We start from the raw sequence: 25,538 nt of genomic DNA on the forward strand, positions 1-25,538 counted from the left end.
CAGTACTAACCTGAAACACCATGTGGTTTTCTCAACTGGATATTCACACATGCAGCACATTTTCTGAACACTTCAAGCTAAATTTCTGCCTTATTAAGGAATCTAAACAGTTCTATACCAAATAATTAACTTAGTGATTGAACTATGGTGCCTGTGCTCATTTATTCAATGGTGCCTAAATATTCTTAGTTGCAATTTAGTCATGTTATACACTGGACTTTAAGTGTATACTATATTTCCTGTTCTGTACATGGAAAATTCAAGAACATTTGACCAATTAAAGATCTGCTGGAAGCATGGAATTTGTTTTACAATTTTTTTTTTTTATTACTTGTTTAAGAACACTTAAGATTTGAAGATCACTGTCCCAGGAAATTTGAGTGGTTTAGAGCTGATGAACAGGGGCTTTCTATGAAAAATGAATTATTACTAAACAATATGGTGATTAAGCTTTAGAAATACCTTTTGAAAAGCCCCAATCATTCATCACTGCATTTATTGGGCCTGAAACAGAAAACCTCACACTCCTCCTGAACACAACCCCACCACAAAGCACCTACCCCCTTCTCAAGGCAACTGGATGAGCAGAAAAATATTACTTCAATGGACTTTCATGTTTATAATGGGCAGAAAAGTGGAATATTACAGCCCCCAGTGCAGAGGAACCTTCTGCTCCACTCACCCTGGACTTCTTGCTAGTGACCAACATTGCCTTCCATGGAATAATCCAGACGATTTAACACAAACTTAAACGGAGAAGGCAGTTTTGAAACAAGAATGAGCCCTTCTTTAATTCAACCTGAAGTTACTATTTTTTCCAAATATAGAATGCTTAACACGAAAAGTATTTTAAATTTTACCAGCATTTAAGGGAATGAGTTATTTTTCCCCACTGAAAGTACTGAAGTGTCTCTTTAAATAAATTTTAATTGCTTTACTTCTCTTCAGCCTGACTTTTCAGAGTCCACAGTGGCTGTATAAAACCTTTTATGAGAACTCATGAATTTGTTCCTGCCTGTCAATACTTTCTGCCTCTCAAAGGCCACCCAAGGCCCCCCACGCAAGGTGGGATGACAAATTTTCCTCTCCCACATTGTGCTGCTCCAGCGTGGGGCTCAATAGACTGAGAGCTTCCCAAGAGCACGTTTGGAGAGAAGGGATGGCCCAAAAAGATGAAATACAAGTGCTGGAAGTCTGAATTGGTTCTGTGACTTCACAGCTGGCAAGGCTTAGAGGCTGCCAGGCCTCTGGAAAGCAATTCATAACTTACTTTGCCCTTTTTAAAATGAAGCTTTTGTCTCAGCCCATTTGTATTGTGTGTTTTATTTGGGGGCAAAGACACACATCATCTAAGAAACCAAAATTAAAGCCAAGTTTTGAGTTTGTTTTGTGATTTTAACACTGGTGATTTAAACATTAAATGGAAAATTAATCTAACAATTGTTTATTAAGAATAATAGAAACACCAAGTCCGAATTAATTAAAAAATAAGAAAAATTTTAATTTTCACAGCTTCTCATGGAGTCTCTGTGTAGTTTTTAATGCTACTTCCAAGCTAATTTAAATGTAATTAAGCACTGACTAGGAAGGGGAAACACAAGTCTTGCAATCAATCACTGTACCCTTTACTTGGCAAATTCTGGCACTAATTTGCAAACAAATCTGCGTATTTTCACAATTCTCCTAGAACAAGGTATTTCCCAGTGCCTTTTTGCAGTCCTGCCCTTCTCCCTCCAGCAAGCCCTGCTCCTTATTTTATGGCAAACATGGACAAGTTGACCTGCACTGAAGCATTGCATGGGACAGCCTGGCTAAGAGCAAGCTCTGAGGAACAGAGTGCCTCACACTGCAGCACAGAAAAACAGAGTCACCTGCAAAAGGACAGCGTGGAAAGAGAAAAAAAGAACTTTTCCCTGACTTAGCTGACAAAGGGAAGTAAAAGATAAAAATCCTCCTCATCCTCTGTATGTGCAGAGAACTCAAAAGAACTCTCAACTTCCTGATTAAGGGGAAAATCCTGGATTCAAGGACTTACCTGTTCTGGTAGCTGTAGTAGGCAGCATCCCGGGGAATAGTACACAGCTGCTTGCCATAGCAGCACAAGGTCTGGGGAGAGAACTCATACTGCAAAACAAGGGAGAAAAGCAGCTTTACAATGCGGGATTTTGTTCAGCAGGGATCTATAAAGCAAACCTGATGTTTGTGGGTATCAGAGGACACTGCCATGGCCACCACACTTTTCCAGCTATTGCCAATGTACCAGCACAGCCCTCTCAATCTGGTGACAATCATTAACTCTAAAAGCAGCTGACCCTTTCACCTCTGCTTTATGGATATGGGAAACAGGGAAGTATTTTAATATTACTTATGACTAAAGAAGGTGTCCTCTGAGGGAGAAGAATACAACAATAATAACAGAAGGGCAGAGCTGCTATCAACCTTTTTAGCTCTGACCATACTTATAACAAAGCCAAATTTTTTGCAGCCTTTCCATTTAGTATTTCTATTTTAAAAACAAAGTCTCCCAAGCTGGAGCTTTGTGTGCTGACTGCAGCTGGGCTGTTGGGAAGAACAGCCCCTGGGACACTGGGACACCCACCTTGCGCCCGCAGCAGTAGCCCAGGGACTGCATGACCGGGTCAATCTCCTGCTCAAACACCTCTGCCAGCTTAGTGCAAAACTTGTAGACCCGGGAAGTCTTGCGGTTGTAGAGCCAGGCGTTGTTGAACATCAGCCACACATCATCCACGTACTGCCAGGGCTCCTGGTACTGCCCCGTGTCCAGCTTGCGCTTGATGGTTGACAGATCCATGGGATTCTTCACAATGTCAAAATAATCCTGTAAAAACACCAAAAGCCTTTATTTTTAAGAGGTTTCCAAGATGTTGAAAAAAAGGTAAAATGTTTATCTGAGCAAAGATAAAATAGGAGAATTGTTAAAAATAAATAAATAATAATAATAAAAAAATAGAATATTTTTATAGGGGTTTTTTTAAACACCAACTCACCGGAATCCCTAAAAGCTGGGGATCCACAGGCTGTCTGAAAGGAAGGGACTCTGGGTCCTGCCTGTACAAGGCTTCCAGGGTGGGCATGAGAGCCTGGCGCAGCTCCTCGGGCTTGAAAACTGGAAATGGAAGTCAGAAAGGTTAGAAAATTGCCCTCCTTGTTTCCTAAACTTCTGACTCCCCCCCAAAAAAACCCCAAAGAAATACATTAACTAAAATTCTGCAAAGGGTTTTCCTGATCAGAGGCAATACCTCACTTACAAGAGCCAAACACAGCCTTGTATTTACTCAGATCACAGCAGGTGATACTCCCAAAACAGGGATATGGGAACAACTCTAGCCCATGATGATACATATTCTGGAGCATTAAAAAACCCTCTAAACTTACATAGAATCAAATTCAATCAATTGTTTTAACATTAATGAATCTTTTCTCCTCAAAGGAGAGGCTGAGTGTAATTTTCCCTCCCTCCCTTCTAACCTTGCTCGCCGTTTCCAAGCCAAGATTCCTCCAGCAAACCCCACTGCACCGGGCAGGGGTGAGGAGCCAGCTCTACAGAGAGTGACCAGATGTCCTGAGAGCTGGCACAGGAATTTTCCTGGCCACGGTGTACAAACAGTCCTGGTCTGATGGATTGTTAATTGATTTTGAAAGTGTTAATACTTCCAAATTTCTATGCCACCACTTGGCAACAGTGGCATGGCAACAGCCATAATTCTTACAGGAGTGGCTGACAAGGACAAAAAAAGGCAATACATTTTCTGAAAAATAATGATAACTTGGAGAGCTCTTTGAACATCTCAGCAGTGTAATTACATTTATTTCCTTAGGAACAGTGTCTTTAAATAGGGAAGAATGCCTATCATTGAGAAAAAAAGACAACTAAGGAAAGCAGGATGGCATCTCATATTTATCTACCTGGATGAAATGAGAACAATAGAAATAAAATGGAGCAATTAATTCTGCTAAAAGCACTTGAATCAAGAGGGTTCAGTGACCCCTCTGAGGCTGATCATTGCTTTTCTCACTCAGATGGTATTTTGAAATGATATAAACTGCTTTTTGGGACATCTAGATCAAAATCTATGATTTTAAAGCATACACACAAATAAAAAGGGAACACAAATTAAGATGACACTACTCCATTGGTTGTATGATCATTTCAGCTGTTGCCACAAACTCACTCCCAACAAAATGGCAATTCTCTTCCATATTCATCAATACCATACATGCAGGCATTTCTCCCTACTATATATTTCCAAAGTTTTATAAACAACTCTTGCACATTATATTATGGGATCCTCAATAATAGAAATAAATATTAAATTCCATTAATGAGGAACAGTATTCCCTGCTGCTCTGATTCAGATAGTTCATAATGTGATAATCTGAATTATTTCATTTAATGAAATGTAAAGGTCAAAAAGCACCTTTTAATAATCTATTCTGACTACCTGCTTGACACTGCTTTTAGAATTTTCTCCTATAATAACACACCATTAAGCTACAGTATATTTCAAATAAATCCAATCTTATTTTAAACTCAAACTACAGAGATCCAGTGTGACTTTTGCCAAGTTCCTTAAAGCCTAATTAACTTTACTGATAAAGTTTATAACCCACTTTCATTTTAAAGTTTGAAAAAAAAAATCAAAATGAAAATCCAGTTGTTATTTCAATTTATTACTTTACCTAAATACATAAAGAAAAGTTGTGTTCATCTTCAGCTGTTCTGCCTCTATGGACTATGACTAATATCAGCACATTTGATCACAGCATCTCCCTGTACATGGATTTTACAAGGAAGTTTTGTTTTTACCACTCTCCTTTTTCCAAAATTAAATGATCTCAGCTCTCCTCCAGTAGCTTGAAGACCTTTGCAAGGAGCTGGCATCCAGTTATCCCATTTTGTCTTGGATGTGTGGGTGGTAAAAAGAAAATGGGATCTTTGCCTGACTCACGATGACGTATAACCTACCAAAGAACAGTACAATGCTACCTTTTTAATTTTTTTGCTTCTTTCAGAGGCAAGTCTGCTTATGATTACTAAGGAGAAAATTCATAAAGGAAGAGAAGACATTTTCAAAATTACAAGGACAACACACACAAATACACCTCAAATCCCAGCTCCTGCAAGTTTTCCATTATGCCTCACAAAGAAGTGAAGAAACCAGTAAAACTCATCTTCAAGGTCAAACTAAAGCTGCCACCAACAAGGAGACAGGAGCTGCCCAAATGATATAGTGGGTTTTCTGAGATTGAAAGGCAAGGAACCATTACCTCCCTTTCTTGCTCATGTTAGATGTGCAAAAAAAAGGCAAAATAAGGCTCTGCTTGCTAAGTTATAGCACACAGTCCATGGCACTTCCCCTCACTGCCTGCCATGTCCCAGATTACCGTGGGATGGCCCTCAGGAATCTGCTTGCATGGGAAGGAGGAAGAATTCCCAATACTTCTGCAATTCATGCAAAACTCCTGATCAGCCTCTTCAGAAGTTTTAAAATACCACCTATCCCTTCAGCACACTTGCCAGTAATTACTCTCCAACACCTCTTGGTTTATTCAGCATTTTAATGCCAATGCTCAATTAGCATTGAACAAACTCCTTGGTGAGAAAATTCCACCCTTTAAACTCATGTCTGTGGCTGTACCTGCCCACACAGCACGTGCTTTGCACTACACAGTTACTGGGTGACAAAGCTTCCAAGATAAAACTGTGTCACCAAAGGAGGAATTGGAATATGTGGTGACCCAGCCTGAACTGATTCTGCAAGAACCTTCCCTGTGCAAGCACATTCCTACCAGGCAGCAGAGATTCCTTCCACTGGGAATATCACTGGCTCAGAAATGCTAATAAGGTTTTTTTTTTCCACTCCCTGTGTTACATTTGGGTTGGAAAAGGCTCTGCCAGTTGGTTCTGCAGCAGGCTCTCGTTTGGGTGCCCCACTCTGCTGCCAGCTGAAAACATCAGTCTGCAGGGAAATGTGTTTTATAGTGATTTATTTCAAAAAGATTATGGTTAGTAACCAAATGCAACCCAAAGCACATCAAGGAGATGTAGATTATTTAGACATTTGCATCATGTTGGAAGCTTCCCTTTGGTTGAAAACTAAAAACTAACCACAGAAAACATCATCTCAATAAAGCAGATGCCAAAAGACAGAGGTCTCAAAACTGCTAAGGTTTTTGAGTCTGAAAACTTATCTCGCAGCCTGCCACAAAGCTTGCTCTACAAGCAGAGAAATATATTTCTATTTTTATAATCTTATTTATTTCTTACTAACACAAGGCACCCAAACATTTACATAACCTGCAACACCATAAAGTTTCCTTGAGTACAGATGCAGTCACACCTCAATCTGTCCTGATTAACTTAAGAGACTGCTGAGCAAATGAACACTACACTGAAAACTTTCAGGTCCTGAAGACACAGGACTCTACAATAAATGTTAAGCCTCTTGCAGCAGTCCAGCCTAGGAGGAACAAAGGTTCAGGGGAGTTCAAGTGCCAGATTCTCAGAAAAGTGACTGACAAAACTCAGGATAAAGGTCTTCTCTTAACAGGAGAAGAAAAGCGATGGATACCCTTGGTTACTGAAAGCACTCTTATCTACACTGAGCTCTTCCTCAAAGAGCACCAAGATGTACAGGGAGGGATTTATGCATTTAATTCCTCCAGCAATCACTGCCTTACTGCCTTGGTCCTTCTTGGGCAGGCACTGCTGAGATCAAGGGCACAGTGACTTGCTTTTCTCACCTGATTCATGTAACATTAAAGGAATCCTACTTTCAAAATTAAGTTACAGAGTATTGATCTCCCAGAGCTCCACGTGCTGCAAACACAAGTGTAAAACAAACCTCCCAGCAGGAGCTGAGACTGTGGAAAACAAATGTTAGTGAAAGCAAAGCACACAAGGGAACTCAGCGTTCATACACGTACTTTTCTTGCGGGGCTGAGAGGGTGAGGTGGATTGTGAAGTGGTTCCATTAGTGCCACTCTCTTCTTCCTCTTTAACCTCTGTTTTAATTTCAGGCTTCTTTTCTTCAATCTCCATTGGCTCCTGCTTCAGTTCGGTTCCATCTGTTTCTTCTTTTATTTGTGAAGATCCTTGTAAATCCTCCTCCACCTTAAGAAAGGATGCAACAAGAGGTACTGTTACATCTACAACACAAACTTCAGCCATCAAAATATTAGTTTGAGACTGTTGAAGCACTTTCCATCCATGGCTTTCCTCAGGAGTTACTTTGCAGTAACGACCCTCCTCTCGCCCCTTAGCTCACCGAGTCAGACACATCATTAAGTGCTTTTATATCTATCACTGCTTTCAGTTAAGCTGTAGAGAATCTCATTTACCTCAGTCTTAGCTTCCACTTGTGTCTCACTAGTCTCTGGCTCAGTTTCTTCAGTTTTAACTTCTGATTTGCTTTCTAGCATTGGTGCATCTGGTCCTAGTTGCTGGGAATTCGTATCAGCACTAGCAACTGAGGCAGGGGTGGGGACCCTGTTATCAATACTAGCTGCTGCCTGGGATAGCTGTTGTAAAAACAGTACAAAAGAAAGACACTGCATATATAGAAATATTTGCCTTTACTAAAAATGAACAGCACAAAAGAGACATGAGATGATATTCTAAAACAGTGCAGAACATGGATACAGGCCACTGTAGCCAAGTTTTGATAGTACACATTAAATAACTCTGCTTTACAGAGGAGAAGCCAAGGAAAAATTCTGCCCCAAAGAGGCTTCTTTTACAGAGAAAACACCTGCCCAGTAAAACACTGTACATTCCTTGAAACGTGCATTTGCCCTGGCTTATCTTAAAAGAAAAAAAAAACTATGCAAATCTCAGGATCAGAAAGGATTCTGATTATGGGCAAATAGAACATTAGGCCTGTTACACCTCATCTTTCTGCACACTGCTGCCGATTTTACTTTGAGCAGTCCAGCCATTCAACCCCCCCTCCTTCACACAATGCTGAGAACATCTAAACACACACATTTTACACATCTCTAACCAACCCCCTGGTCTAAAGCAGAAGCTGCTATGGACAGCTATGGGCTCTACATACTCAGGACATGGTGCTACAGACAGAGACGCTCGTGGGATGTCACGACACGAGGCAGAGGGGACTGGCTGGTACTTACTGGAGTGCCGGGTGGCTGCGCCTGCACAGATGTTGGCTGCTGCTGGGCTGGCTGTGGGGTTGGCACAGACTGGGGCTGGGCAGGGGTCTGTGGCTGCGGTGTCACCTGGGCCTGGGCCGCAGTCTGCCCCGTGGGGGTGCTCTGGGTCTGCGTGGCCGTGGGAACAGAGCCCGGCGTCGGGGTCGGAGTTTGTCCCGAGGACGAGACCGGTGTCGATGGCTGGGTGGGCGCTGCTGGCTGGGGAGGAGTCATTCCCGGGGGGGTCGGGTGCTGCAGCGGTGGCATCCCGGCAGCAGAGGACACGGGAGGTGTGGTCTGGTGCAGGGGGGGCTGCGTCACCGGGGGACACGGCAGCTGCCCGCTCTGCGGTCCCAGCATGTTCATGGAGTTGGGAAGAGCAGCACTGGGAACCTGCCCCTGCTAGGGAGAGAGAGAGAGTCTTACAGAGCCTGGAATCACCATTTATCCCTTCAATCACAGCCCTGAAGCCTTGTCTGACAGGATACTGTCAGTGCAAGCAGATCAGCCACAAATGCTGCTGCTGCAAGTGACTGCTCCAATTTCTGTCATCGCTGCCATCAGCTCTCAAGGACCTTGCTCCCAGATCTAGTGGTGCCATGCAGGTCCTGCATTAATTCCACTGGCATAGAAAGGGAATCCTCCCAATCCCAGTAACACAGAAACCCACAGGCAGCCTCTAAATCGTGCCATTAGCTGGGCAAAGGTCAGGCTTTGACATAAAATGGTTTTGAGCAAATACCCATTTTTAGGCCAGGACTCTGAGACACCCTGCTTTAGAGGGCAGGTCAACATATTTAATGCTACTGTTGCACAGAGCAAGACTTAAGAAGAGACTTTTGGTTTCTTTTGGTTTTCTCTTTAATTCTACTTAAACTTAGCTCAAGACACTTCAGAAAATCTGTTTTTCAGAGCAGCAACAATAAAGTACCCTGGATGTACTTAAACCTTTAAGTGATACATTTTACTGAAGATTGCATCAGATGACTGGTGATAAAAAAGAATACTCCATCCTCAAATGTAACTGTTACTCTTAGAAATACAAATCAGTTAATTTCCTGTAGATGAGGTTTCAAATTTAAAACACACTTCTATATTGTCTTTACAGAGGCAGTTTTATGGAACTAAATGCATTGGGAAAAAAAATGTTAACCACAAAGGCAGTCAAACAACTGAGCCAGGGGCCCATGAAACTGTAGATACTCCATCCTGAACATATTCCAAACTTGACTCGACAGAGCCCTTCATAACCTGATCATGTAATCTCTCAGAATTCTGGAGGTTTTAACTAGCCTAAATTACTTGGGCCCTGAGTTAAATAAGCCTTTCCCTCTGGAGAAGCAGATACTTTGGCACCATAAGCACAGCTGCTACTTCACTGACCACTACTGCAACAGAAAAATGTTACAGGAAAAACCCAACAATCTTTTCTCCAGAATCAAAGAAGTTAAAACAAATTTTAGAAGATCTTGCCCAACCACTTTATTATAATCCTGGATTTAAAGTTAGCTACTCCGGTCCACATAGAGACAAAACATATGTTCACAGGCATCCCATAAACTGATTTCTGATATTTCCCCTAAAAATCTCATCAGCATGCATTTTGAAGGGATTTAAATCAGGAATTGCAGGGCGTTGCGCCCCCATTAACAGATGTCGATAAATTATGTAAGCTTCTGAAGAAGGCAGATGTAACCCAGGATCCCCCAAAGCTGGGGTGACTACATCAAACAATGGATATAGAAACACAAATAAACAAATATAAATAAATAAATCAGAGCAAAATAATTAAGAGCAAATAAATCTTAGAGAATCCATCTCACCTGTGCCACCCCGGCCTGGGCTGTTGACTGTCCCATGCCCACATTGTTCACATTCATAGCTCCAGTGGATGCTGGGAACTGGTTTTGGGGCAAGAATTGGTTCTGGGTAGGAGCCTGACCCATCATGTTGTTGGAATGAGCTCCCATCATGTTCTGTGGCTGAGGCATTCGGGAAGGAGACATTGCCATCTGAAAATTAACACCCAGATTAACTAATTACCATTTAGTACTATGGAGCAGGGCAAAGGAAAATACACTGAAATCAATCAAAAGATAGGACAAAAAAAATAAAAGGAATACTGGCTTAATAACACTAACTGGTAGTGGGCATATGGCCATAACTTCAGCATTTGCTCCACAGCATTCATTATTTTTAACAGGTAATATTCAGAGTGTTAACTCTGTTTTTTTCTCTGGGTTGACAGAGAGAATCCAGGGAAACTAAATATATTTTTGTTTTTCTAAAGAATAAAAACATGTTTTCATGTAGGAACAAAAGATTTATATACTGCAAAGACAGTAGATGCTCTTCCACAGATTGCTGGGGATTACTGCACCTGTGGCACGTGCCCCTCTTAAGGTCTGCTTGGTGTTTTTGGAACACGTAAACATTGCAAACAAACACCTCCATAAAAGCCTGTCACAATTGCTGCGTTGCCATGAAATGATCCCACAGTTTGCAGCACTGCTCTGTGGCTTGGCCTTTGCAGAGGGGATGAGGTGGGGGTGGGCTGGGGCTGAGGCTGTGCTGGGCAGGGGTGGGTACGAACCGCGGGCACGGCGCCCATGCTGTTCATCTGCACCGGGTGGTTCATCGGAGACGCCGCCCGCGGGCCCAGCGGTGCTTGGGGCATCTGTACATTCCCTATGGACATGGGGTTAAACTGATTCATTCCTGCAAATGCACCCCCAAAACAACTCATTAGGAACAAGTCAGCAGAATTGATGGATCTATATTCTACTAGAAAATTAACAGTTATTATGACTGCGATTCAACCGCCTTGCGCGTTATCTTTTAGTTCTTTGACTTAACAGACAAATCAGGATGCAAGAAGTATTTAGAATAATGCTAGTTATGGTGAAATACAATTTTTGGTGTCTTAAAAAAAAATTAAATGCAAAAGATGAAGAGTAGATGCTGGATAATCTGCAGAGCCCAGATGCTATTTATAAGTAATACCTTAGGATGGTTTCTTAAAATCAGGCATTTGCTTTGAAACAGCAAAGTCTTATTCAGGGCTCACTGAAATGGTTGAAGTAAATATGATAAAAATACATATGGGATGTATTAAGGCAACTCTAAGCCTCAAATCAGGACAAAAGCTACCAAAATGCTTTAACAGGGGTTGTGCTTTTCATACAAAACATTGAATCCCTCCAAAAAACTTGTCTAAAGCTCTAATTATGGAGCTATACTTGTTATCAACTTGTTCTTCTATTCAAATGAATTTTAAAAGTATTTTATTTCCTAAGGACATTTCAACACAAATTTTGACTTACTACTAACTCTGAACCAAGAAATAAAATAGCTGAGGACACTTTTTTGAAGAAAGTTGAAGCACCTAAAAGACATGGGTTTATATTTTGGAAAAAAACCACCCATGAGTTCACAGCAGCCTCAGTGAGTAATGACAAGTGCTGTGAACAAGCTCCAAGTATTTTTTAGCTGCACTTTCCATCAGAAACCAAGAAAGGCTATCATTAGCTACACAGATGTTAGGACTAATGTGCTGTTTCCAGCTACAGGTGTATTTTTGGCTGATTAACTGATGAAAACATGCCAACATCCTTCCCCCTTTACAGTGTTTTAAATGAGATTATCCCCACTATTCTTGCTTGAGCTGTCCTCTCTTTGGAAGCACTGAATTAATTCCCAATCCCCAGCAAAGTGCTGGATCCATATTGTCAACACTGCACTGACACACAGAGCAACACCAAAGAATGGTGCTGAAATAAGGCAGCCCCTGTGGTTCCTCCCTCCCAACACCAAAAAACCTCAACATAAGATCAGCTTTCCCCCTGCAACAATTATTTTGAACCCACAAATTGCAATTAGAGAGGAAAACAGGTACCTTGAGAAACCTGCATACGACTGATAGGCACGGTTGGCATGGACATAGGCCCATCTGCAACACAACACAAGAATGGTCAGTAAAACCAGTTTTAAACACAACCTCAGGATTAACTTGAGTCCAAAGACTCCTGAGAAGCAGAGGCAGCTCCAGCAGCACTTACTGGGTGGCCTGACGGGCTGTGCCTGGCCCATGGCAGCAGCCACCTGGGGAATCCCTGGGGGCTGGGGCCCGGGGGTCTGTAAGGCTGCTTGGTTCCCCAGCATCCCTTGTTTATGGAGACGAGACCTCCTCTTCTCTTCTAGCTCCTTTTGTATCTTATAGATTTTCTCTGCTAATAAATGATAGTATTCATCCTAAAAGGGAAAAACAAAGAGTAATCAGCAGCAGCAAAACTCATTCAGTCTACCTAAATACCATCATCTGGTTTTGGGTTGCATTTTTTTGTTTTGTTTTTTAATGTATACACCTGCCTAATTGAAAAATAAATACTTATTTTCAGAGTCCTGTAAATTAAGACAGCCTTTCCTGCTTTAATGCAGAACAGGAAAAAAAAAGAAAAAAAAAAAAAAGCTTCCAGAAATTACACTTGTTTATGGCTACCCTGCAAACCTACTCTGAGTAAATTAGCAGACAAAGGAGAGGGCTGGAGGTTCTCTGTTGCTTCAGCAAAATCCAGGAAGCTGTGATTTAGTTTCTAGGTGTTAATGATTTTTAAATGCTATTTTCATAATAAACATTTCCACTAATCCACAGACAAAAGAAAAAAGATATTCCAAGCACAATGTTACACCAAAGAAACTTTCAGGAGACAGATATTAAGGATAGATCAATTTTTACATAAAGAAAGGAACTACTCTTTTCCTAAAGAGTCTACCAACAATCTTGGCAAGGGATAAACAAAACCTCAAAGGAATGGAGAAAATTCAGTGAAAAATAGTCCACAGGCAGAGACAAGTAAACACTACATCTGTACAAGATGAAAAATCCATTTTACTCAACCCACAGTGACAACAGATCCAATAAGACAGTCACAGTGTACACCACATAGACAATTTTGCTTGTCAGGAATTGCTGGACGCACATCTGCCAAGTGCATGAAATTATGCACCTGTTAAAGGCAAAAAAACCCACAAATCCTCAAGGCTACATTTTATTTGTGGGGCCACCATGCTCTCAGAACCCAGAGTTACACAGAGCACAGATTGAGTGATGCTTGCCCACAATCATTTTGTTTTTATTCCATATTCATCAAAATCAAAATTTGTTATTACAGCAGGATTCAATTAATTTCCAAAAACTTAATATGAGATATGTATACCTCAGTGGCCTTGGTAAGGAAGTCCAGTCATGCAATATAAAGCTTTGTTTTTCAGGTCACTTCTCAGAGCTTCTCAAAAGTCAGCAAACACTTTCTGCTGTCCAGTTTAAAAGCTTTATAGCTCCTCCCCTTCTCAAGCCACTTCAGTTGTAAACTCCTATTTGTAAATTTAATACTGTGCTACTTTCCCACTACAAAGGTTTCCTGCAAAGCCTGTGCTCACAAGGAGCACACACTGCTAGAACAGCATTAAACTCCTTACAATGATGCCTCTTACTAATATGTTTTTCAGTGTCAAAACAGCACAGGAGCTCCTCAAAAAGAAGGATATAATTCCTCATGACATCATTAACACATTCTGAATTACTCCCTTCTTCCAAGTTTGCTGTCTGGAGCCAAATACATTAGATGAATTCCAATAACAGAAATTTCTGTCCAGGAGGCTCTGACAGCTGTTTTGAGGGGTGAGGAGAAGATACTTCTGGGTGTTTGTCTGTCAGAAGGGGTTTAATTTTTCAACCAGGAGTTTGCTATGCTCATCCTTACTGAGAAGGTATTTAGACACCCAAGTGTGACCATGAAATCCTCCTTCTATCTAAAACTGGTTTCTAAAGCTGCCAGGGTAACCACGGTTGAGTACCTCCCATGTCTTCCTTGTAAACAACCTCTTGGTAGCTACAAGCAGGATACAATGTGGTTACTGACCAGCACTGACACAGCAGCACTGTAAGAATGGCCACTGCCTATCTGCCTCTTGGAAATAAAACCTGCAATTCCATCTCCAGCTCTTCTGGCAGGTGAGCTGAGAGGGGAGAAGTGTCTGACTGAATCATCTGATTATCACCTGAAATGCCAGTAACTATTCTTTTAAGATGCTCCTCCCTTTTTTAAGAAAGGATCTCAAGTTTCTGATCAGGTAGGATCTTGTTGGCTGTTACTAATATTGTTGTCTTTTCCCAATGAAAACTTCCAGAGAGTGGTTCCTTTAGAGTAGAATTACTACCATGTCATATCCTCAGCCTATCAAGCAACAGGGGTTTGCTCCCTTCAAGTAAGAGGGATTTGAACTATTTCTGTGCAGACAGAACAAAAATCATGAACTGCAACAGGAATTCTGTGTTTTTTTCCCATCTACAAAGAAGCCAAAGTGACTTCTTATGTCTTTGCCCAACTACTTCTGGAGCTGCAGAGTAGAGGAGAATTATTTCCATCAGTACAGGTGGAAGGTAAGCAGTGGAACAGCACTGGGTCCTAGAGAAAACCTCCAGTGGTAAAGAGGCATTAAGAACAAAGGGAGGAAGTCAGTAAGGGAAACATCAAGAACTCCAAGCTGTGCTCCAAGCTTCTTGCACTTCAGGAGGATGCAAGTAGGGATGGAGGGGGTGTCTAGAGCTGAGAGGTGAATTAGCTTGGAGTGACATAAATCACATGGCTTGGGACTACACAAACACTGTCACAGACCAGAACCACGACTTTCCTCATGAAGAGGGCAGTGAAATGATTTTCTGTGGTTTTTTTACACTTCTAAGATTTGTGATTCTACTGTTCTTTCACATGTTGGACTGAAGCAACATACCCTACTATTAGCAGATTCATACATATCTCCTTCCACTTTCCTGGCATAAGCCACCAAGTTCTCCATGCGGCGATCCTTCAGTGCTGCTGGATCAGGAGTGGGGAAGATGGCTTGGACACTGCAAGGACAGAGCAACAATAACAGAAAAAGAACCTCAGAAAAAACCCAAAATCAATACAGCTTTATGATAATCACCCTGGATGTTTCTCTCTACACCAGATATGTAAAAGCATATCAAAATCGTTAAAAAATAATATCTTACCATTTCTCACAAGATGAAAACAAATCAAATGATGAATATAAAGTGAGGTTTAACAGTCTGGAGTCTAAATATCTGTTCACCACAGCAGAGCAAATTTACTAGTAATATAAACTAATTCTATGCCCACTCCTTAATGAGCATGAAGAACAAACTGAAGAGGAGGATTAAAGGTAACAACTCATCCTGAGTGGCCCAGCACCACCGATAACTTTTTTTTCAGCTTAATAGCAGAACTACTGTATTGAAATTCTTTAAAAACATTGAGGAAAAAGGCAGCCTTGGTGAATACTTACAGTTTATGCACTAAATGATTGCGCAGGTCCTGAGTGACATGTTCATGCCATGCTTTCCTTACCCCGGTACTCGAAGGAGGTGCAGCCGTTGGCATTGAGCTGAGGTTTCCAACATTGCCAGAGTTTGTGCCATCATTCATTAGTGGGCTAAAAAAAAGAAAAGGGACTGTTAGAGTACCAGAATGCAGAGTTTTTTCATAGGTTTGATGCCTGAAGCAATTTTTGACTTGTTGCTTTCATCACTTTTAGCTATTGCATCAAACATTCTCTTAAGTGATATTTTGGCAGCAGCAAACAGCAACCCCTGAGCAGCAAAGCTCAGGAGTTTACAAGGCACATTCACAGCGTGAATGGTAAAGAATCACAACTATGAACTTAAAAATACAAAATATTGTTCCTTTGAGACTTCATTTAAAAGCAGTAAATATTGTGGGGCTCTCAGGAGGCACAAAGTGGCAGCTCTGGAACTGAAACAGGAAAGAGAGCAGAGCTGTACACGTGACTGACCATCTCCATGCCAATACAATCAGTTTTTAAAGCATGCTCTTTATTTATGTTCATAAGCAAGGAAATAAATGTTTAATTGAGCAAGAATGAAAATGTGTGCATTACTTATTTGTCCCAAGGGATGTTGGAAGAGCAGTTTCAGAAATTAGACCCGGTTGCTGGTCTGTTGTTATTCCTCCTGTGGGAAGGTTCATCTGGTTGGCTCCTTTGGGACAAAATTAAACATCATTGGTACACACTTCACAATTTTGACAATAATATGACAAAACTGCATTTTACTGACCCATCTGGCTAACAAAAGAAGCCATTTATCAGGTTAAGTATTTTTATAACAATACCTGCTGTGCTGCACATACGTGGCTATTTATGGAACCAAGTTACTTTCTGAGCTACAAAAATGAGTCCATTAAAATTTTAAATTCATAAACTCTTAAGATAAGATCAATAAGCTATAAAGAAGGTAATACTAGCAATTAAGATACAAAAACAAATATTTGAGACAGAATTGTCTGTTAGAACAGGGAACAATTGTTAAACCAAAATCCTTCAGAAATTCTGTCTCATCACCTCAGAGAATGAGCTATGGGCTATATTTGAAAAGAAACTAAAACCCCTGCTATTTGTCAAAAGCTCTACATTCAAAACTTTCTAATATTCAAATCTAAATTAATAATAGTGCATATAAATAGTGTATTTTTAACTTACTAAACAACTTGAACAGACAGTCACTACTCTGACCAAACAAAATGCCAGACTACCAAAAAATTCAACATCAGTTATTTTAACTTTATTTTTTTCTTGGTCTTTTCTCCACCTACCCAGTGCATTAATGGTCCTCATTTGCTGGTGAGCCTGAGGCTGTGCTGGCTGCTGGCCTTGGACCTGGGGCTGCAGCTGTGTTTGGGGCTGGTTACCATATGGCAGCCCCAGGGCAGCGTAGGCTCGTTGCATGGAGCTGGGGTCAATTGGGTTGGGATTGCTCAGTGATGGAGTGTTCTGCTGGCCCGTGCCAACAGAACCGATGGAATTCTGGATCCCACCAGCTGGAGACCCTAAAAGGGCTACAGAGAAGAGAAAGGATAAGAGAAAATTAAAACTTGATGAGGATAAGGAGTAAAACCAGTCATGCCAAGAGTCACCAGAACATGCAGATATTATATGATACAGATATTTTTCTGCTAGAGGACAGAACAACACCCGAGATGCCAAGTGGAAAAACTCAGCCTTTGATTCTACAGGACAGAACCCACACTGGCTATTAATCCATGCAGTCTAAAGAGAAGTGCTGTAAATATCAGGCAGATAAGCCCATAATCACTTGTAATAGATATATAGTACAGGCTCCTATATATGGCTAAATAGGATTTTCATGCTTGGGGACAGTAAACTAAGGGGGAAAAACATTTAATTCCTCTACTTCCCTCTTTCCCATCAATCCCATTTTAGGTCAAAATATTTGGCTCCAGAACAGAGATCCTGAGTTCAGCAGAAACACTGTGTCCTTGGACACAAAGGTAATACTGAAGATCTGTTGGTAGAAATTTTCATTGCGAGCAGTCACCACATGAATCCTCTGAGGGCCCAATCACCTTAAACCCCAAGTTACTCAGAGATATGAAAAACCCTGATGAGTCTCAGATTGTACTGGCTAAATCTAAAATAAGTTGGAGAGTCAGTAAGGGGTTGAACTCTGGTAAATAATTTAGATGATGTTTAGGTATTCATTAACCTATATGGCTACCACAACCAACCAACCTCTCCCACCATACAGATGTATGGAAGAGTCATTTTCCTTGTAGATAGGAAATAGAAACAACATGGAAAAGTAGTATTTACTTGATGCAGAAGAGAGCAAAATTTTGCTTTCTGGTTCTCATTTCAGCTGCCATTCTAATACCATGTTCCCTAGTGAATGACCCATGGAGTACAACCCTCAGCACAGAGACACTGCATTTTGATAATCAGAACTCTAGCAGGAATAACACTTCCTTCACATTTTCCCTCTCAAGTAATTAAATATGTAATGTGCATTATAAATGTGTGAACTAAACTTAGCAACAGTAATGGCTCTTAATATAGGCAACAATAACTGTTTTATTGAAATATTAGTAGGGGCACGTGGTTAGATAAAAAAGTCATGAAAACAAGCCTTCTGAGACATTAACAGCATTATCCAGGATTTCTTAAATCCTTACCCACTATGGAAACTGAATCACTGAAAGAGATACACAGGCTTCCAGCTTCCACCCAAGAGAAAACAAACACATTGTAGAGTCCAGACTTTTCCCTCTCCAGATGAGAAATCAATTTGATCTCATCTGCCAAAGAACTACAAATAAATATACTCAAATATCTCCCCCTCCTGAATAGGCAGCCCTACAAAAAACATCCTTTTTCCCCCCAAAGGACAATGCACAGTATTTTAAATGCTGGGATTATCATGGAAATTAAGGCTTATGTATATTTACACTCTGTGGACACACTCGCAATAACTTTTGAACTCACTGATCACTTCCAAGAGAATTTAAAAACAAAGACAGAAGCTGATTAAGATCCTATCAGCTTAATAAAAAAAAAAAGACATACTAAAGAGCAACTATATGAATTCCTCATTGGACTTGCATGTAGTACTCTGGAATCACACAATCTAGGAGAAAGATGCCTTTACTGCAAGCCAATAGGAAGGTTAACTAGCACGAAAGTTGTGGCACCCTGGAATTCAAAAGGCTTCAGAGGCTGCTGTGACAGTTGATTCAGGAGCTAATAAGAATTCCAGCTTGTTAGAGGATGATATTCCACCAGAAAAAGTAGGACAACCCCCCCCAGTCTGCTTTCAGTGCTGGAAGTGTGGAGATGGCAGAACGCCCACAGGTGATGCCAAAGTTTGGGAAGCAGGGAAAGGTTCTGGCCACCCCTCTGAGGAGAGCCCAGCCTTCCACCACCCCTCACCTTCTCCTGGGGAAAAACCACTGATTGTCTGAGACTGCAAGCTTGGCTTAAAGCTCACTTGGACAAGTTCAGCACCTCCAGCCCACAGCTCTGGGCTGAGATTTGGCAGCAGCATCACTACAAAGCACAAGTTCAGCCCTTGTGTTAGAACAGTTTTAGACTATTTGGCCTCAGCTTTTCTACCAATTCACAACTCAACAGGATCCTGTTCTGAGTACTTCCCAACATCAGGAATCTGTTTTTGAAGAAGTTTTTTTGGTCTGTTTTTCACTGGTTTTATATGAAGGCATGATATTATCTGTCAAACAAGAAGATGGAGGCAGAGAGTATTCAATTTCCACTCTGGAGAGACCCAAGTGCAAATGCTGCTCCTTCTGTTGCAGATACTGCAGGAAATAAAGTCAACTAAAATAAATACAGCCCTGGAACAAACACATTAGGCCACTGCTACATGAAGCCATGTCTACTGCAATTTATTTTTCTTAACTGATGCTTCAGACATTGAGGAGCCCATGACAGAAGTTACAAGTGTGAAGTGAGCTCTGTAATTCACATTCTGAATGTAAAGATAACTGTCTCTGTGTGTCCCAGTGTCACTTGTGTTTATGTACCTGAGGAGGGAAGGTTCAAACAAGCACAAGTTAAGCAATCCCAGAACTTCCTGAGCAGCCCCAGTGACATTCCAATGCCCCAGAAGGCATCAAAACCATCAAACAGCAGCTCACCTGCAGGACTCCTGTCTCAAGTAGTGCTGTTTAATGACACTGCACTCATGTCTTCTAGAGGGGAACCCCTCCAGCTAATTAAAGTTTATTTTAAGCACAGATCCCTAATGCTATTTTAAATACAAATGCCCTGCACTTCTCTAACCTGACCACTCCAGTGACCATGTAAAACCATTTTTGAGAATTTTAAATTCCGAAACTCTAAATATTAGATCAATAAGGTAGAAAGAAGGTAATACTAACAAGTAAGATGCAGAAAAAAGCAGCATTTGAGACAGGGTTGTCTGTTAGAAGAGCTGGCAATTGTTCAACCAAAATCCATCAGCAGTTCTGTCTCATCACCTCAGACAACAAGCTATGAGCTGATTCAAATTTAGCCATGCTGGTTTAAATGTTTGATTTTGCTTCTGAATTCTTTAATTGAGACTTGTTCTGTCCTGTTCCTCACTCTGCTCGTCTTGCAGTGGTTGAAGCAAAATTTGTTCTGGTGCCCTTGACTCACCTCAGCACAAGCCTGTCCTGCCCTCAGAATTATGCAGGTACATGAAGGTAAATGCACAGAATAATTTAATTAAAGGCTGTATCTTGGATCAAATCATGGGCTAAAGATTTTATGAGGAATTTAAAGCAGGACAGTCAGTTTTAAACTTCACTGCCAATGCCATTTTAATTTTTATTTAAGGTGAGCATTAAATCATAAGCCTTCAGTACAGCATTGGATCAGTCAATCAGAGGAACTCCTTAAGCCATGGACTATCATCCACCATGTGGCTCCATGGGATAACTGATGGGTCACCATTTTATGATTTTCAGCAATTGAAAAAACAAGAGACATGGTTTTTTTTGTAGATCTTACAGTCACAGACAGTCAGTCTTGAACAAGCTGGATTTCATTTTGTTTTCACAGAAAAAGGACTCCACTGAAGAAGCTGCTGCCTCCTCCTCCTGAAGACACATTTCCCTGTGCATGGAAGCACTCACTCCTTCCTCCTCTGCAAAGGATTGGTTCCCAAAAGCTCCACATCCAGGTTCTCTTCCATGTTCTGCCTGTACTCAATAACCTGCTACATCAGCCAGCTAGATCATGGTCTCTGCTTCCCTTTCCCTTATCAGGTTCCTGCTCTTTCATCCCTGACTTCACATACACCAGAATTTCTGGTATTTTCTCTAAAATCTCACTTTTAGGTGAAGATTAGTTATCTTGAGTTTTATCTTTCTTAATCCAGCTTTCTCCTTGCTACATTTTATTTAAAATTTTCCAACAAGGAAAGTTCCAGGGGAGACCAGCTCCAAGTTCACAACTCTGCTTTCCAGTCTCACATATCTGAGTGTAGATCCCAGGGATTTTCCAGGGTCCCCTGACCCTGGAGTGATGCACACCAAGTGCTGCACATGGGGATGGCCCAGGACATTACAAATGGGAGCAGATCCAGGAGCTGTGGCACAACACATCTGCCCAAGCCAGGAATGGAAGAATTAAGGAGCTCAAACAAGTGGATGACAAGATGAATCTTCAAAAAAAAAAAAAAAAAAAAAAAAAAGCCTGACATAGCTACAAAACTAGGAAATATACCAACAACTGTTTGCAAAAGTTTGTAACTCATACCGTGTTGGGCCCAAGAAGAATTTCCTAACAAAAGCAAGGCTTCAGCCCCAAAATATTTCAGCCAAATTTCAAGCCATTACTTCAAGACACAGGATTCACTTGCTTATTCAAAAGAAAAGCTTAATGTTTTACCCTGTGCAAAGTAGTATTTGTTTTCCAGTTTCCCCTGTCCCCTCAGAGGTACATGGGACACACAATAAGAACCATGTGGAACAAAAAGAATTTTTAATTTGTCCCAAAATGTCCTATTAACAAGTCAGGTCACTATCAATCATTATAGTAAAATATAGTTCAAGAGTGTTTTAAAATTAATAAAAAAGGCAATACAAAAGAAACCTGGCACAATGTTCTTTGCAAAAAATCCCAACACTAAAAGACCTGTACAGAAACAGCTCCATGGCAATAACCTAAACCCCAGGACTTTCCAGGACTTGCAGATCCCCAAGGAGCAGGAAGGGAAAGCTACAAAAGCATAGGAATGACTGTGCATGGAAGTGAGGCACTACCTTGTAATGGCTCAGCAGTGCTCAACTGCAGAATGTTCTACAAGGTGGGCACCCTTCGAAGCAGCTCCTTGAAAGCCCAGCATGGCCACACCAGGACTTAAATAACAACAGAAAAACAGGGGTAGGCACAGGAAGGAGGGTTCTGGACTCTCTGTAAGGAAGGCAGCCTGGCAATAGGAGGAGGAACACTACACTTCTCATTCCTTTTTCCCTTTCTGAATGTTCTCTGTATTCTGCCAAATGAAGACTCCCTCCTCCTCCCAGTTTAGTAGAAGCTACTATGATTTATTCTTAAGAAAGACAACATATTCTTCAGTCTAAAACAAACCCAACTCTGGTAAGTATCCACCTGATCAGGCACAACATTTTAAAATGCACATACCAATGTAAATCATTTCACAAACCTTCCCGAATGCCCAAATAGGGGTACCTTCTATACAGCTAAACAAATACTGTTACTGTTTCTATTTCACTTCCCAATAAACCATGAGGTGTTATGTGTATGACTCAGAGACATAATCCAGGACAAAGAACCCTGCACCACTGGATTATTGATTAACTGAATAGGAGGAGATTTCATATTTATCTCCCTCCATATGCAACAAGAGAGACAAATTCTACACATATCCACTATAATTCTGCTGCAGTCAGAAAATATCGTATTTGATCCCATAGCAAAATTATTTTTAAGGATTGTTTATGTTCCAGTTTTTGTTCTCTTATGATCAGCTGTATGAGCAATCAAACAAATAGTGCACAAACTACTTTTCACCAGCAGCTTGTATTGAAAAATACAATTCTGTTCTGGTAGATGTTGTTAGCACTTTGATAACAACTGTGTAATAAGGATGTTAAGCACAAATGGACCATGTCATATTAAAAAGCAAAGCTTTCAACATATTTTTCAAGGGTCAAACAGGTAATCACTTGCAACAAATTACTACTTTCAAAGCATAAGATTTATCTTTTTTACCAAGGAGAAGTTTGGTAAAATGGAAACAAAATAATGACCTCTAAGTAGCTCTATGGTTGTAATTTTTTCAGTTTTGGAGGAGGAAAACCCCTACTTAAACCATAAAGAGACCATGCTCAATGGATAATTTTGGTAGTTTTAGCAGCTACTCTCCCCACTAACCTAGGAGCAATTCTCCATCCTCTAAGGTTTACTGGTGTTCCCCACTGCAGTCTCAGCTTAGCTGGAAATTAGCAGAATGTTTCCAATCCAATTCCAATGCACAAGTTTGCAAGTCCTACAGCTATTTTCCACTTCTTAGCCCTTATTTAAATATACTTAGGCATAACATTACTTAAGACTCCTAGAACTTTACATCGATGCTGTAAAATGTTCCACCCTGGCATATTTTCAAAGGACTTGATGAGAAGCAAACCTACCAATATAAGTTCAGAATTTTTTTTTCAGAGCAAGAAGGAAGAAGAAATAAACTACAAATGGACTGGCCCCAAGGATCAGTAACAGCTCAGCTATTATAAAAACCAGGCATGATTTGCAGAACTACGGCTAATCTATACGTTAAATGCACTTAATGATTAAGACACCCAGACCTTTTCACATGAGAGAATTATTTTCTCAAACATTTTTGATTATTTTAAATCATTAGCATTTTGATTTGTTTCTAGCAGCAAGAAACACAATCAAGTAGCTTATCTGCTCACCAAGCCCCTACCTACATCCAAAACTGCTTTATAACTGGAATCCATTGACCTGCCTCACAATGGAACACCAGTTAGAAGTTGCCACACCCTTTAGAAAAGATGTGTGCTGGAGCTCAGACTTTCCCAATTATTGTGTATTTAAGTAATAAATTGCATTCAATGATCAGAAATGGAAATTCACTGGTATACTTATCCTTGTACAGGATTGTTAACAACTACTAAGTTTGTTGGGACACTGCCAAGAGTTTGTATCTCCATTGCACAGGTGATCAACTTTGGTTTAAGAGTTTTAATAGTGACAGCAGTAAGACAAATACTCACGTTGTTGGTTTCTTTTGTCACTGGCATTTTTCAGAGGAAGGCACACGGGACAGTCGTGCCGAGTACAATTCTTCCAGTGGGAGATGATTTGTCTCGAAGATGCACAATGAGCAACTGCAGCAAGGGAAAGCAAGAGTTAAGAGTCACTCCTTGGTTAATTAGTTTTGAATTATTTCATTTTTTAGAGCAATTCTATTCTTCAACTGATTTTTTAGAGTAACTCTATTCCTTCTTCTTCATAAGCAATACTAAAACTGCAAACAAGTACATTTTTTTGTGATCCACCAGCAAATGAAGGAAACTAGTCCTAAAATTTAAGACAAAGACATGGTGGACATTACACCCTCCTTATACAACAGAGATGAAAAGGATGGTTGCAAGGCTACACTGCTACCATCCTACTTCCAAAAGGCAAATATTGCAATACTGTACATGTAACTAAACACAACAGAAATGTCTTGTGATCCAAGTGCAAATGGAAGAAACTAGTACTGAAATTTAAGACAAAGACACGGTGGATATCACACTTAATACAACAGAGGAGATGAAGAAGATGCTTGCAAGGCTATACTGGTACCACCCTACTTGAGGAGAGCAAATGTTGCATTCTGTTCTCTAAACTGGGAAGAGCTGGGAGCAGCTAAACCACAGAGCCAGCGCTGACACTCCTCTGTGCCAGGCAGAAGAAGCAAGAAGAGAAGAGCACGGGACAGGGAGAGCAGGGAGGGCTCACCTTGGCAGGCCTTGCCAGCCTGGCAGTGCGTCATGTGGTTGAGGACGTTCTTCATGGTGCGGCAGTGCGGGAGGGCGCAGGCACGCACCTCGCCGTTGGCCTGCTCGCGCCGCTGACACTTGTGAGCGTGGAGCAGCAAGACCAGCTGCTGCTGGATCAGCTTGCGCTTTTCGGGGTCTGCCGTGGGCCCGGTGGCCATGGCCTGCGTCGGGACGATTCCCACTTGCTGGACTTGGGTTTGCATCTGGGACTGAGGGGGGAAAAAAGGAGAGGTCAGCGTTGTGCCCGTGAGCCAAGGACTTGAGTATCACAAAAGAGTTCACTTAGGTACAAGGGTTATTGCACCACTCCCTGTAGCGTTCTTGGACATTTCTAATGCTGAAACAACATCCATGTATTGAGAGCTTCCTCTGTTAAAACACTTACACAAACAAGAGTTTAAATATTCAAAATACTGTTTATTAGAGAGACCATAATTCCAACAGCAACGAGCTCTTATCACACTCAGAGGTGGAACTCTTTAAGGTCCCTTCCAACCCACACCATTGTGTGAATTTAAGCTTGTTTAGACTATATTTTCATCCTAGAGGTCAGATTTTCATATCATATATTTTAATACACATCAATCCTAGCTCCTTGTCCCTAACAAAAAGAGAAGTCCAATGGGAGAAGACAGTCAAAATTCTATTGCTGTCTCCATGTATTACTGTAAAAGGCAGAGTTGATTTTCCAAGCCTAAGTTAATCCTTTTTCTCTCCAAGTGATATTCCTTCCACAGAGAAAATTCCCAGGGCAAGCTGTATGTAGTCTTCACCTAGGAAGGGCCACCTAAATCTGGGTTGCATTATGGCTACTGAAGAGAACTAGAGTTACCACAGGGTGACACTGGGTTCTATCAGCTTTAAAATCCATGTTTTACTTCCAGCATTCATTCTTTATGGACACACTTTTGCACCAAGGCCTGAGCTCTGCCTGACAGCTGCAAATCCAAAGAGAAC

General features: G+C 41.0%; 1 protein-coding gene across 5 annotated transcripts in view; it reads right to left on the minus strand.

Moving 5' to 3' along the window:
- Nucleotides 1–25,538, minus strand: part of CREBBP (CREB binding protein) — a 95,134-nt gene that overhangs the window by 23,374 nt on the left and 46,222 nt on the right. For 2 of the 5 annotated variants that reach the window (XM_030285218.4, XM_030285221.4), the window contains 16 exons: nucleotides 24,541–24,790; nucleotides 23,808–23,921; nucleotides 16,845–17,087; nucleotides 16,132–16,231; nucleotides 15,520–15,666; nucleotides 14,965–15,082; nucleotides 12,231–12,423; nucleotides 12,068–12,121; nucleotides 10,766–10,890; nucleotides 9,996–10,184; nucleotides 8,155–8,574; nucleotides 7,363–7,542; nucleotides 6,949–7,135; nucleotides 3,009–3,127; nucleotides 2,600–2,839; nucleotides 2,036–2,124 (listed from right to left, as the gene is read on the minus strand). In XM_030285218.4, the coding sequence (XP_030141078.1) occupies nucleotides 2,036–2,124; nucleotides 2,600–2,839; nucleotides 3,009–3,127; nucleotides 6,949–7,135; nucleotides 7,363–7,542; nucleotides 8,155–8,574; nucleotides 9,996–10,184; nucleotides 10,766–10,890; nucleotides 12,068–12,121; nucleotides 12,231–12,423; nucleotides 14,965–15,082; nucleotides 15,520–15,666; nucleotides 16,132–16,231; nucleotides 16,845–17,087; nucleotides 23,808–23,921; nucleotides 24,541–24,790 (2,768 nt within the window). The remainder of the gene's footprint in view (nucleotides 1–2,035; nucleotides 2,125–2,599; nucleotides 2,840–3,008; nucleotides 3,128–6,948; nucleotides 7,136–7,362; nucleotides 7,543–8,154; nucleotides 8,575–9,995; nucleotides 10,185–10,765; nucleotides 10,891–12,067; nucleotides 12,122–12,230; nucleotides 12,424–14,964; nucleotides 15,083–15,519; nucleotides 15,667–16,131; nucleotides 16,232–16,844; nucleotides 17,088–23,807; nucleotides 23,922–24,540; nucleotides 24,791–25,538) is intronic. The other 3 variants (XM_030285220.4, XM_030285219.4, XM_030285222.4) reach the window with 3 other exon arrangements.

The sequence above is a fragment of the Taeniopygia guttata genome, chromosome 14 (assembly GCF_048771995.1).
Source record: "Taeniopygia guttata chromosome 14, bTaeGut7.mat, whole genome shotgun sequence".
Classification (NCBI taxonomy): Eukaryota; Metazoa; Chordata; class Aves; order Passeriformes; family Estrildidae; genus Taeniopygia; species Taeniopygia guttata.